The following is a 13,699-nucleotide window of genomic DNA, read 5'->3' as shown; positions in this document are numbered from 1 at the left end:
TGTATAAAAATATTCCAAAAAGTTCTAATGAAAAGTTAGTGAGACTCTAGACTATAACGATGTGCCGCCTGTCCATGAGAGCTGACAATCTAATACAGAGTACGGCCGGGTATTCTGATGAGAAAATCAGCCCCTAGGGAATGTAAACCCGCCATAGACAGCATCTAAAATAATAACACTCTATACCAGTGGTGGCGAACCTTTTAGTGACCGAGTGCCCAAACTACAACAAAGACCCGCTTATTTATCGCAAAGTGCCAGCACAGAAATGTAATTAGTGATTTATACTCCCTTCTCTGTCACAGTTTTCATTGATACCAGCCCCTGAGGACACCAATAAAGCAGAAAATAGTCCCAGGTAGAGCTGTCACTTTAAAATAGCTCTGTGCACAGCAAGTCCTGGGCTGTCTGGGACTGCAGGAAGATACCTGGAGTCATCTCTGGTGATGGCCTGAGTGCCCACAGAAAGGGCTCTGAGTGCCACCTCCGGCACCAGTGCCATAGGTTAGCCATCACTGCTCTATACGGTGTATATTGTTGACCCGGTCAAGCTATAGATGAGCCATGAAGTGATAGTTATGTTATTAAGTTCTCAAGGCACGCTAGAAATAATACTGCTATACCCTGGATAAATAATACCACCATATGGTGCTGAAATAATACTGCTATACCCTGGATAAATAATACCACCATATGGTACTGAAATAATACTGCTATACCCTGGATAAATAATACCACCATATGGTACTGAAATAATACTGCTATACCCTGGATAAATAATACCACCATATGGTGCTGAAATAATACTGCTATACCCTGGATAAATAATACCACCATATGGTACTGAAATAATACTGCTATACCCTGGATAAATAATACCACCATATGGTACTGAAATAATACTGCTATACCCTGGATAAATAATACCACCATATGGTACTGAAATAATACTGCTGTACCCTGGGTAAATAATACCACTATATGGTGCTAAAATAATACTGCTATACCCTGGATAAATAATACCACTATATGGTGCTAAAATAATACTGCTATACCCTGGATAAATAATACCACTATATGGTGCTAAAATAATACTGCTATACCCTGGATAAATAATACTGCTGTACCATGGATAATTAATACCTCTATATGGTGCTAAAATAATACTGCTATACCCAGGATAAATAATACCACTATATGGTGCTAAAATAATACTGCTATACCCTGGATAAATAATACTGCTGTACCATGGATAATTAATACCACTATATGGTGCTAAAATAATACTGCTATACCCTGGATAAATAATAACACCATATAGTACTGAAATAATACTGCTATACCCTGGATAAATAATACCACCATATGGTGCTGAAATAATACTGCTGTACCCTGGGTAAATAATACCACCATATGGTGCTGAAATAATACTGCTATACCCTGGATAAATAATACCACTATATGGTGCTGAAATAATACTGCTATACCCTGGATAAATAATACCACCATATGGTGCTGAAATAATACTGCTGTACCCTGGGTAAATAATACCACCATATGGTGCTAAAATAATACTGCTGTACCATGGATAATTAATACCACTATATGGTGCTGAAATAATACTGCTATACCCTGGATAAATAATACCACCATATGGTACTGAAATAATACTGCTATACCCTGGATAAATAATACCACCATATGGTACTGAAATAATACTGCTATACCCTGGATAAATAATACCACCATATGGTGCTAAAATAATACTGCTGTACCATGGATAATTAATACCACTGTATGGTGCTAAAATAATACTGCTATACCCAGGATAAATAATAACACCATATGGTGCTAAAATAATACTGCTATACCCTGGATAAATAATACCACTATATGGTGCTAAAATAATGCTGATATACCCTGGATAAATAATAACAGCATATGGTGCTGAAATAATACTGCTATACCCTGGATAAATAATACTGCTGTACCCTGGATAAATAATACCACCATATGGTGCTAAAATAATACTGCTATACCCTGGATAAATAATACTGCTGTACCCTGGATAAATAATACTGCTATACCCTGGATAAATAATAACACCATATGGTGCTAAAATAATACTGCTATACCCTGGATAAATAATACCACTATATGGTGCTAAAATAATGCTGCTATACCCTGGATAAATAATAACACCATATGGTGCTGAAATAATACTGCTATACCCTGGATAAATAATACTGCTGTACCCTGGATAAATAATAACACCATATGGTGCTAAAATAATACTGCTATACCCTGGATAAATAATACTGCTGTACCCTGGATAAATAATACTGCTATACCCTGGATAAATAATAACACCATATGGTGCTAAAATAATACTGCTATACCATGGATAATTAATACCAATATATGGTGCTGAAATAATACTGCTGTACCCTGGATAAATAATACCACCATATGGTGCTGAAATAATACTGCTATACCCTGGTCAAATAATACCACCATACACTCATGAAATAATACTGCTGTACCCTGGATAAATAATACCACCATAAGCTCCTCAGATAATACTGCTAAACCACTGATAAATAATACCGCCATGCAGCACCCTACTGTTACTCTTCAATCATGCATTAATAAACTAAAATATTTGACTGTAAAATACTTCCATAAAATCTTCAAATAGTGACAAAATACCAAAATACCACTGTAATACAGTATCTTATTAATTCTTCCATACAGTGCTTAGAAAAATGTTCATGCAATATATTAATAATACTAATATGCAGTGTAAATGCTACAAAATAGTTTTTCATTGCCTAATCACTACAACTACAAGTACTATATACAGAATATCGCCATGTCATGTATATATCACCATACAGTGCCAAAATAATAATATAATATTCATATAAACATGTAATTGTATCATGAATATAAAATACCACTACATAGCACCCAAGTTATACTGCTGTATAGTCTATAAGTAACTAGAGTGCTAGAAATATACTGTCATAAATCTCACGCAGTGTATAAATAATACTACCATCTAGTTTTCTAATAATGCATCATGCAGGATATAAATAATACCGTCATACGTTGCCTTAATAATGTTCAGTCAACATATAACATGAATTTTAGTGTATATGTACATGTTCTACATACACGTGCAGACTTATTATATATGTATACATGACCATATACATATACACACATATATACAATATATACACATATACATATACACAATCATGCACAAGTACCGCACACTCACTGTATACATAAAGACATAGAGGGGCCTCTAGTCACACAGAAAATGTACCTCCTGAGCCACTGAGGCGACACAACAAGTTTTCCACGTTTGGGCAATCCCTACTGGAACATGGTCACAAAATTGTCCCCTACCAGGACCAGTAGAAATCTCAGTGTAATTTCTCTACAGCGCCACCGCAGGAGAAATTATGTATTACACTGTTCCCATTCAATGGACTGTGTTGTGTGTAGTGCAGGACAGGACTGGTCCTCCGTAGTGACAGACGCTCGTTGTAGACTAGGATATTCCCGGTCCATGGAGTCACCGCACCCAATCCCTTCCTGGGGCTATTTAAGGTTCAAGACACATTAGGGTTAAAGTTTTCATGGGCGATGGTGGGTGGCCCTTGGAGGTAGGTGGCCATGAGGACATCTCACAGGCTCCAGGCACATGGCGAAGCAGGAGGCCATGGACCTGCACCACTTTACTCTGGATTTGGGTCAGTATCCTGCTCCTCCAAGGAGGAAATAATATAAAGTAATATAAACTATGGACTTGCACGTGGATTGGACGAGTCTCTCTACACAGAAGCTGGAGAATAGTGATGCTTAGATTTGAAAAAGCCGCTTCCATCCTTCAGAAACAGCGCCACCGCTGTCCAATGGTTGTGTCAGGTACTGCAGCTCAGCTCCATTAAAGTACATGGGTCAGACGTGTAATACCCTGCTCATCCTGTGAACAGCTGTGGCGCTATTTCCAGCCGCTCTCATGGTGGCAGCTTACGTCAGCTTTATCCTTGCATTACCTTGACTTTTCCCGGAGCCTCTTCCTCCTCTTTCTTGTCTTCGAACTCAAACGCCACGGTCATCCTCTGCTGCCGCTGCTCCTCCCACAGCGTGGGGTTGAAGCTGTCGCTGTCAGACTGGAAATCTGCATCACAAGCGAAACATTGACTCCCTGACATGTGGCTGACAGCAAATTATTAAGGATGTCAGACACAGAATCCAATCTCCCAACCTTCTCCGGCCCCAATTACAGGCGAGACACCGGATTGGAGGAAACAATGGCCGCCATATGGGCGCATCATTAGCCCCCTACCCCTCCCCCCCCCCCCCCCCGTGATTAATATCCCAAACCATTATTTCCCCACCACATAGGGGGGGGGGGGGGGCGAGGTCGTCCTGTACTGTAAGGCTCAGTGGACCCTCTTATACATAAGATCCCACGTGGTCCTGCAGGTGGGAGGGTCCAGGAGCTTCAACTTTACTCCCTGGAGTTCAGGTGTCATAACCTTTGACCTTACAGACTGCAGCCAGGGTTATGTATCGCCCCTAGGAAGTTGTGGATGTTGTTAGCAGCAGCAGGAAATAGAAATATATGTATTTATATTCCAGGATTGTAGCTTCTCCAAGTGCACTTGGGGAGTGTCCTCACACTGCTGTGCTCTGTGCTCTCTGCAGGGAGTGTTAGGTATTGTCCCTGGAGAGATGTGTAATCAGACCTCACACTGCTGTACTCTCTGCTCTCTGCAGCCAGTGTTATGTATTGTCCCTGGAGAGATGTGTAATCATACCTCACACTGCTGTGCTCTGTGCTCTCTGCAGCCAGTGTTATGTATTATCCCTGGAGAGATGTGTAATCATACCTCACACTGCTGTGCTCTGTGCTCTCTGCAGCCAGTGTTATGTATTGTCCCTGGAGGGATGAGTAATCAGACCTCACACTGCTGTGCTCTGTGCTCTCTGCAGGGAGTGTTAGGTATTGTCCCTGGAGAGATGTGTAATCAGACCTCACACTGCTGTGCTCTGTGCTCTCTGCAGGGAGTGTTAGGTATTGTCCCTGGAGAGATGTGTAATCAGACCTCACACTGCTGTGCTCTGTGCTCTCTGCAGCCAGTGTTATGTATTATCCCTGGAGAGATGTGTAATCATACCTCACACTGCTGTGCTCTGTGCTCTCTGCAGCCAGTGTTATGTATTGTCCCTGGAGGGATGAGTAATCAGACCTCACACTGCTGTGCTCTGTGCTCTCTGCAGGGAGTGTTAGGTATTGTCCCTGGAGAGATGTGTAATCAGACCTCACACTGCTGTGCTCTGTGCTCTCTGCAGGGAGTGTTAGGTATTGTCCCTGGAGAGATGTGTAATCAGACCTCACACTGCTGTGCTCTGTGCTCTCTGCAGGGAGTGTTAGTTATTGTCCCTGGAGAGATGTGTGATCAGACGTTTATGTGTTAGTAGCAGCAGGACTTTGAATTATGGATTATATACCAGGATTGTAGCTTGTCCGGGTGTATTGGGGCATGTCCTCACACTGCTGTGCTCTCAGCTCCCTGCATTCAACTGCTACACAGCCCCTTTGCTCTGAGTAAGCAGGTTTTCTGGTTGGGTACTACAGAAGACTGATGGAAGGGGGTGGACGTTTAGTACTTCTGTGCAAGAAGCTAAGTGCACAGCAGGGTGAAGAGATGCTGCTTCTTCACTCAGAAAAGCTACAATCCTGGAATATAAATGTATGTATCACAGTCCTGCTGCTACTAACAACATACACAAAGGTCTGATTACACATCTCTCCAGGGACAATATTGTATGTAACACCGGCTGTAAAGAGCTAAGAGCGCAGCAGTGTGAGGACACCTTCAATGCACTCTGAGAAGCTCCTGGAATATAAATCCATCTATCACAGTCCTGCTGCTACTAACAACATACACAAAGGTCTGATTACACATCTCTCCAGGGACAATACTGTGTATAACACCGGCTGTAAAGAGCTAAGAGCACAGCAGTGTGAGGAAACCTTCAATGTACTCTGAGAAGCTCCTGGAATATAAATCCATCTATCACAGTCCTGCTGCTACTAACAACATACACAAAGGTCTGATTACACATCTCTCCAGGGACAATACTGTATATAACACCGGCTGCAAAGAGCTAAGAGCACAGCAGTGTGAGGACACCTTCAATGCACTCTGAGAAGCTCCTGGAATATAAATCCATCTATCACAGTCCTGCTGCTACTAACAACATACACAAAGGTCTGATTACTCATCTCTCCAGGGACAATATATAACACTGGCTGCAGAGAGCACAGAGCACAGCAGTGTGAGGTCTGATTACACATCTCTCCAGGGACAATACATAACACTGGCTGCAGAGAGCACAGAGCACAGCAGTGTGACGTCTGATTACACATCTCTCCAGGGACAATAACTAACACTAGCTGCAGAGAGCACAGAGCACAGCAGTGTGAGGTCTGATTACACATCTCTCCAGGGACAATACATAACACTGGCTGCAGAGAGCACAGAGCACAGCAGTGTGAGGTCTGATTACACATCTCTCCAGGGACAATACATAACACTGGCTGCAGAGAGCACAGAGCACAGCAGTGTGAGGTCTGATTACACATCTCTCCAGGGACAGTACATAACACTGGCTGCAGAGAGCACAGAGCACAGCTGTGTGAGGTCTGATTACACATCTCTCCAGGGACATTACATAACACTGGCTGCAGAGAGCACAGAGCACAGCAGTGTGAGGTCTGATTACACATCTCTCCAGGGATAATACATAACACTGGCTGCAGTCTGTATGGTCACACCTGCTGACAGGTTCCCTGGATAGTAGAAGATGATTGGCGGCCATAGTTACCTTCATCCCCCCGCGGCTGCTGCGGGAACATGTAGTTGGTTAATACTCTCTGCTTGGTGTCCGGATGAGCTTCTGTCTGGAGGGGGATGAGCGCTTTGGACTGGAAGAAAGATATTTACATTAATAGGAAGAACAATAAGGAGCAATAAGGACGGGGAGACGTGTAGGGAGGGAAACACTATCTGTGCCCGAAAAATCCACCAAACCAGAATATGACACAAGTTTTGGAGAGTCCCTTTAAATCTGCTAAATCCAAGAGCTTGTATTCTACTCCGTCCATGGACATCCCTGAGGACGGGCACTGTCACCCATCTGCTGTATACACACGTTCTATGTATCTATATATCTATACATTGTATCCAGTGAGACGGAGACTTTACCTGATTGTCTGAAAGCCACAGAGCAGCGAGTTCTTTCAGTTTTGTAAAGCTGAAGGGAAGATTCTTCAACCTACAAGACAAGGGAAAAGAATATTTCTCCAATCCTATAAAAGGAAAGACACTGCGACAGCGAAGACTTATCCCTCTGACTCACCAGATGCAGGAGCAAGAGGAATAATCTGCTGCCAGGCTCCTAATGATGTGCTGTGACATCACTGTGTGTATTATCCCTGTACTGTGACATCACTGTGTGTATTATCCCTGTACTGTGACATCACTGTGTGTATTATCCCTGTACTGTGACATCACTGTGTGTATTATCCCTGTACTGTGACATCGCTGTGTGTATTATCCCTGTACTGTGACATCACTGTGTGTATTATCCCTGTACTGTGACATCGCTGTGTGTATTATCCCTGTACTGTGACATCACTGTGTGTATTATCCCTGTACTGTGACATCACTGTGTGTATTATTCCTGTACTGTGACATCACTGTGTGTATTATCTCTGTGCTGTGACATCACTGTGTGTATTATCTCTGTACTGTGACATCACTGTGTGTATTATCCCTGTACTGTGACATCACTGTGTGTATTATCTCTGTGCTGTGACATCACTGTGTGTATTATCCCTGTACTGTGACATCACTGTGTGTATTATCCCTGTACTGTGACATCACTGTGTGTATTATCCTGTACTGTGACATCACTGTGTGTATTATCCCCTGTACTGTGACATCGCTGTGTGTATTATCTCTGTACTGTGACATCGCTGTGTGTATTATCCCTGTACTGTGACATCGCTGTGTGTATTATCCCTGTACTGTGACATCGCTGTGTGTATTACCCCTGTACTGTGACATCACTGTGTGCATTATCCCTGTACTGTGACATCACTGTGTGTATTATCCCTGTACTGTGACATCACTGTGTGTATTATCCCTGTACTGTGACATCACTGTGTGTATTATCTCTGTACTGTGACATCACTGTGTGTATTATCCTGTACTGTGACATCGCTGTGTGTATTATCCCTGTACTGTGACATCACTGTGTGTATTATCCCTGTACTGTGACATCACTGTGTGTATTATTCCTGTACTGTGACATCGCTGTGTGTATTATCTCTGTACTGTGACATCACTGTGTATTATCCCTGCACTGTGACATCACTGTGTGTATTATCCCTGTACTGTGACATCACTGTGTGCATTATCCCTGTACTGTGACATCACTGTGTGCATTATCCCTGTACTGTGACATCACTGTGTATTATCTCTGTACTGTGACATCACTGTGTGTATTATCTCTGTACTGTGACATCACTGTGTGTATTATCCCTGTACTGTGACATCACTGTGTGTATTATCCCTGTACTGTGACATCGCTGTGTGTATTATCCCTGTACTGTGACATCACTGTGTGTATTATCTCTGTACTGTGACATCACTGTGTGTATTATCCCTGTACTGTGACATCACTGTGTGTATTATCCCCTGTACTGTGACATCACTGTGTGTATTATCCCTGTACTGTGACATCACTGTGTGTATTATCCCTGTACTGTGACATCACTGTGTGTATTATCCCTGTACTGTGACATCACTGTGTGTATTATCCCCTGTACTGTGACATCACTGTGTGTATTATCCCTGTACTGTGACATCACTATGTGTATTATCCCTGTACTGTGACATCGCTGTGTGTATTATCCCTGTACTGTGACATCACTGTGTGTATTATCCCTGTACTGTGACATCACTGTGTGTATTATCTCTGTACTGTGACATCGCTGTGTGTATTATCCCTGTACTGTGACATCGCTGTGTGTATTATCCTGTACTGTGACATCACTGTGTGTATTATCCTGTACTGTGACATCACTGTGTGTATTATCCTGTACTGTGACATCACTGTGTGTATTATCCTGTACTGTGACATCACTGTGTGTATTATCCCTGTACTGTGACATCACTGTGTGTGTTATCCATGTACTGTGACATCACTGTGTGTATTATCCCTGTACTGTGACATCACTGTGTGTATTATCCCTGTACTGTGACATCACTGTGTGTATTATCCCCTGTACTGTGACATCGCTGTGTGTATTATCCCTGTACTGTGACATCGCTGTGTGTGTTATCCATGTACTGTGACATCACTGTGTGTATTATCCCTGTACTGTGACATCACTGTGTGTATTATCCCTGTACTGTGACATCGCTGTGTGTGTTATCCATGTACTGTGACATCACTGTGTGCATTATCCCTGTACTGTGACATCGCTGTGTGCATTATCCATGTACTGTGACATCACTGTGTGCATTATTCATGTACTGTGACATCACTGTGTGTATTATCCCTGTACTGTGACATCACTGTGTGTATTATCCCTGTACTGTGACATCACTGTGTGTATTATCTCTGTACTGTGACATCACTGTGTGTATTATTGCTGGGGCTAGGATTATTGGGTGTATTTCTGGATGGATTGGCCGTTATATGATGATCACATGTTACCTGTTATCGCTGAGGTTCAGGACTCGCAGCTTCTGCATTTGGCCGATCTCTTCAGGCAGGAATTCCAGCTTGTTGGAGCGTAGAGACATCACTGTGACATTCTTACAATTACCGATCTGAGAGAAAAGCAGGAGAATAAGATCAGCCGCCGGTCAGTGGGAACATTTATGATACCTCGCTGTTTGGATATTGTGCTACATTGTATCTGCAGGAGGCTGTGACTGTACGGGGGGGGGGGGGGGGGGGGATGTATAGATGCCACTGGGGGTATTGCTACAATTTCTACAAAATTCTCCATTTAAAAAAAAAACACCAGGTGTATCGATAACAATTTCATAACAGAAACAATGTACCTACCTCCCGAGGAAGTTCGGTCAGGAAGTTCTCGTCCACGGCCATGGTGCGCAGGTTGTGCAGGTATCCGATGGTTGGGGGTAAGTTCTCCAGTTCATTACAGCTGCAATCAAACTCTTCCAACAAAGATAAACTGGAAAGATTAGAAGAAGATTAAGAAGATAACAGAGAACAGCAGCAGGAGAAGAGTGTGCTGACCATGCAGGAGTCAGTGACCTTTACTGTAAGTGACTATTATATATTATATTATTATATATATATATGGATGGGTGTCAAGGGGTAAGAGCCAACAAAGAGGCAGAGGAATAACTTGTTATATCCTATTATCAGCAGAGGAATATTGTGTTTCTCTTAGCAGGTGGCAGTGACCTGTCTATGATTGAGTGACCTCAGGGCTGTATCTGCAAAGTGAATAGGAGCCTAGGGGGAAACGTTTCTATAGAAAGTTCTCTAAAGCGATGAGCATACTGATCTTGCAGCATACAGTGACCTGTGCTTTGTCACAGGGGTCAGAGTTTGTCAGGAGACAGTGACCAGTGCTATCTTATCATTATATCAGTGACCTTATGGTTGTAAACGATAGACAGGAGTCATGGAATGGTAGAGATGGAGGAGTCATGGAATGATGACAGCAGCAGGAGCAGAGTGTGTTGAACTTGCAGTAGGCAGTGACCTGTGTTGTCTTGTGGTTGGATACCATAGGACATTATCATGAAGTGGGTAAGTAGGGAACATATTTTAGCAAATCAGGTCATGGAAACGATGATCGCAGCATGAGAGGAGTGTGTTGAATTTGCAGAAGGCTGTGACCTGTTTCCTTGTGACTATATCAGGGGTGTCATGAGGGGGCTCTATGTGAGGGGCCATGTCACAATGTCAGCAGGCACAGAGCAGCTTTCTGCAGATCAGATAATAGAAATGATGACAGCAGCAAGAGAGGAGTGTGTTTATCTTGGAGTAGGCAGTGACCTGTGATCTCTTCTGATTATAACAGTGACCGCATGTGATGGGCCATGTCATGAATCAGGTAGGTGACCACATGTGATGGGCCATGTCATGAATCAGGTAGGTGACCGCATGTGATGGGCCATGTCATGAATCAGGTAGGTGACCGCATGTGATGGGCCATGTCATGAATCAGGTAGGTGACCACATGTGATGGGCCATGTCATGAATCAGGTAGGTGACCGCATGTGATGGGCCATGTCATGAATCAGGTAGGTGACCACATGTGATGGGCCATGTCATGAATCAGGTAGGTGACCACATGTGATGGGCCATGTCATGAATCAGGTAGGTGACCGCATGTGATGGGCCATGTCATGAATCATGGAAATGACAGCAGCGGAGAGAGAGGAGTGTGTTGATCTTGGAGTAGGCAGTGACCTGTGATCTCTTCTGATCATAACTGTGACCCCATGACTGTCAGTGAAAGGCAAGAGTCATTAAGGGGGTAGAAGTACAACCTATTTTAGCACATTAGACCTTTGAATATTGAGGGCAGCATGAAATGAGTGTGTTGATCTTGGAGTAGGCAGTGACCTGTGTTCTCTTGTGATTATATCAGTGATCCCATGGTTGTATGTGATAGACATGAAGGATCATGAAGTGGGTAAGTATGGAACACATTGTAGCACACCAGGTCATAGAGATGATGACAGCAGCGTGAGAGGAGTGTTTTGACCTTGGAGGAGGTAGTGACATGACCTCTTGGGACTACATCAGGGATGACATGAGAGCGCTGTGTGTGACGGGCCATGTCATGAATCAGGTAGGTATAGAACAGCTTTCTGCCGATCATGGAAATGACAGCAGCGGCAAGAGAGGAGTGTGTTTATCTTGGAGTAGGCAGTGACCTGTGATCTCTTCTGATTATAACAGTGACCGCATGTGATGGGCCATGTCATGAATCAGGTAGGTGACCGCATGTGATGGGCCATGTCATGAATCAGGTAGGTGACCACATGTGATGGGCCATGTCATGAATCAGGTAGGTGACCACATGTGATGGGCCATGTCATGAATCAGGTAGGTGACCGCATGTGATGGGCCATGTCATGAATCATGGAAATGACAGCAGCGGAGAGAGAGGAGTGTGTTGATCTTGGAGTAGGCAGTGACCGGTGATCTCTTCTGATCATAACTGTGACCCCATGACTGTCAGTGAAAGGCAAGAGTCATGAAGGGGGTAGAAGTAGAACCTATTTTAGCACATTAGACCTTTAAATATTGAGGGCAGCATGAAATGAGTGTGTTGATCTTGGAGTAGGCAGTGACCTGTGTTCTCTTGTGATTATATCAGTGATCCCATGGTTGTATGTGATAGGACATGAAGGATCATGAAGTGGGTAAGTATGGAACACATTGTAGCACACCAGGTCATAGAGATGATGACAGCAGCGTGAGAGGAGTGTTTTGACCTTGAAGAGGTAGTGACATGACCTCTTGGGAATATATCAGGGATGTATCATGAGAGCGCTGTATGTGATGGGCCGTGTCATGAAGCAGGTAGGTATAGAACAGCTTTCTGCAGAAATGACAGCAGCAGCAAGAGAGGAGTGTGTTGATCTTGGAGGAGGCAGTGACCTGTGTGTCCACATGACTGTATGATAGGTGTGTGTCTTGAGGTGGGTAGAGGTAGAGCAGATTTTAGCAGATAAGATTATTGAATATTGACGGCAGCATTGGATGAGTGTGTTGATCTTGGAGTAGACAGTGACTCCAAGACGTTACTGGAGAAATTTTACATTTTAAAACTGCTCCAAAGTATTTTTTATGTTATATTAAGATAATTTTTCATTTTGGAAGCGAAGATCTATGTTTCCAGTAATGAGGAGGGAGGTTTTTTTCAAGCGCTGCTGCTCAGAGTAGGGGAGTTTTTGCGCCTTTTTTGCACAAATCACTGATGGATGTCGTGCAAACATCTGTATAGCAGCCGCTCACTATGTCAGATAAGGCGCAGGGACTCAGAACCACTAAGTGCCGGACTTTAGCTTGAACTCCAAAAAGTTACAAATTAGAGACAAATATACTGGGGGTCATTTACTAAGGCCCCGATTCGTGTTTTCCCACCGTGTTACCCGAATATTTCCGATTTGCGCCGATTTCCCCTGAATTGCCCTGGGATTTTGGCGCACACGACCGGATTGCGACGCATCGGCGCCGGCATACACGCGACGGAAATCGGGGGGCGTGGCCGAGCGAAAACCCACCGGATTCGGAAAAACCGCCGCATTTAAAAAAAGAAATGTGTCGCTTGGGACGCGCTTACCTTCACTTGGTCCGGCCCGATGAACTCTAGCGTGTTCAGATGCTTTTCAGCGCAGCAGCGCCACCTGGTGGACGGCGGAGGAACTACCTTGATGAATCCAGGCCGGACCTGAATCCACCGCAGAGAACGCGCCGCTGGATCGCGAACGGACCGGGTAAGTAAATCTGCCGCAATAACTGCGCCAAAAAATTGTGCATAAAAACGGCAAAAACAATCTAAAAAATTATGACCGATCTCTCTTAAATCTATGAATCTAATATC

General features: G+C 43.6%; 1 protein-coding gene across 9 annotated transcripts in view; it reads right to left on the bottom strand.

The window, feature by feature from the left end:
- Nucleotides 1-13,699, bottom strand: part of LRRC7 (leucine rich repeat containing 7) — a 221,160-nt gene that overhangs the window by 56,771 nt on the left and 150,690 nt on the right. For all 9 annotated transcript variants that reach the window (XM_072128545.1, XM_072128537.1, XM_072128540.1 and 6 more), the window contains 5 exons: nt 10,171-10,300; nt 9,814-9,929; nt 7,293-7,362; nt 6,913-7,012; nt 4,071-4,195 (listed from right to left, as the gene is read on the bottom strand). In XM_072128545.1, the coding sequence (XP_071984646.1) occupies nt 4,071-4,195; nt 6,913-7,012; nt 7,293-7,362; nt 9,814-9,929; nt 10,171-10,300 (541 nt within the window). The remainder of the gene's footprint in view (nt 1-4,070; nt 4,196-6,912; nt 7,013-7,292; nt 7,363-9,813; nt 9,930-10,170; nt 10,301-13,699) is intronic.

This window comes from Engystomops pustulosus, chromosome 10, assembly GCF_040894005.1.
Source record: "Engystomops pustulosus chromosome 10, aEngPut4.maternal, whole genome shotgun sequence".
In the NCBI taxonomy this organism is placed as follows: Eukaryota; Metazoa; Chordata; class Amphibia; order Anura; family Leptodactylidae; genus Engystomops; species Engystomops pustulosus.
The sequence above is the reverse complement of the archived record's forward strand: the minus strand, read 5'-3'. Positions and strand labels throughout refer to the sequence as shown.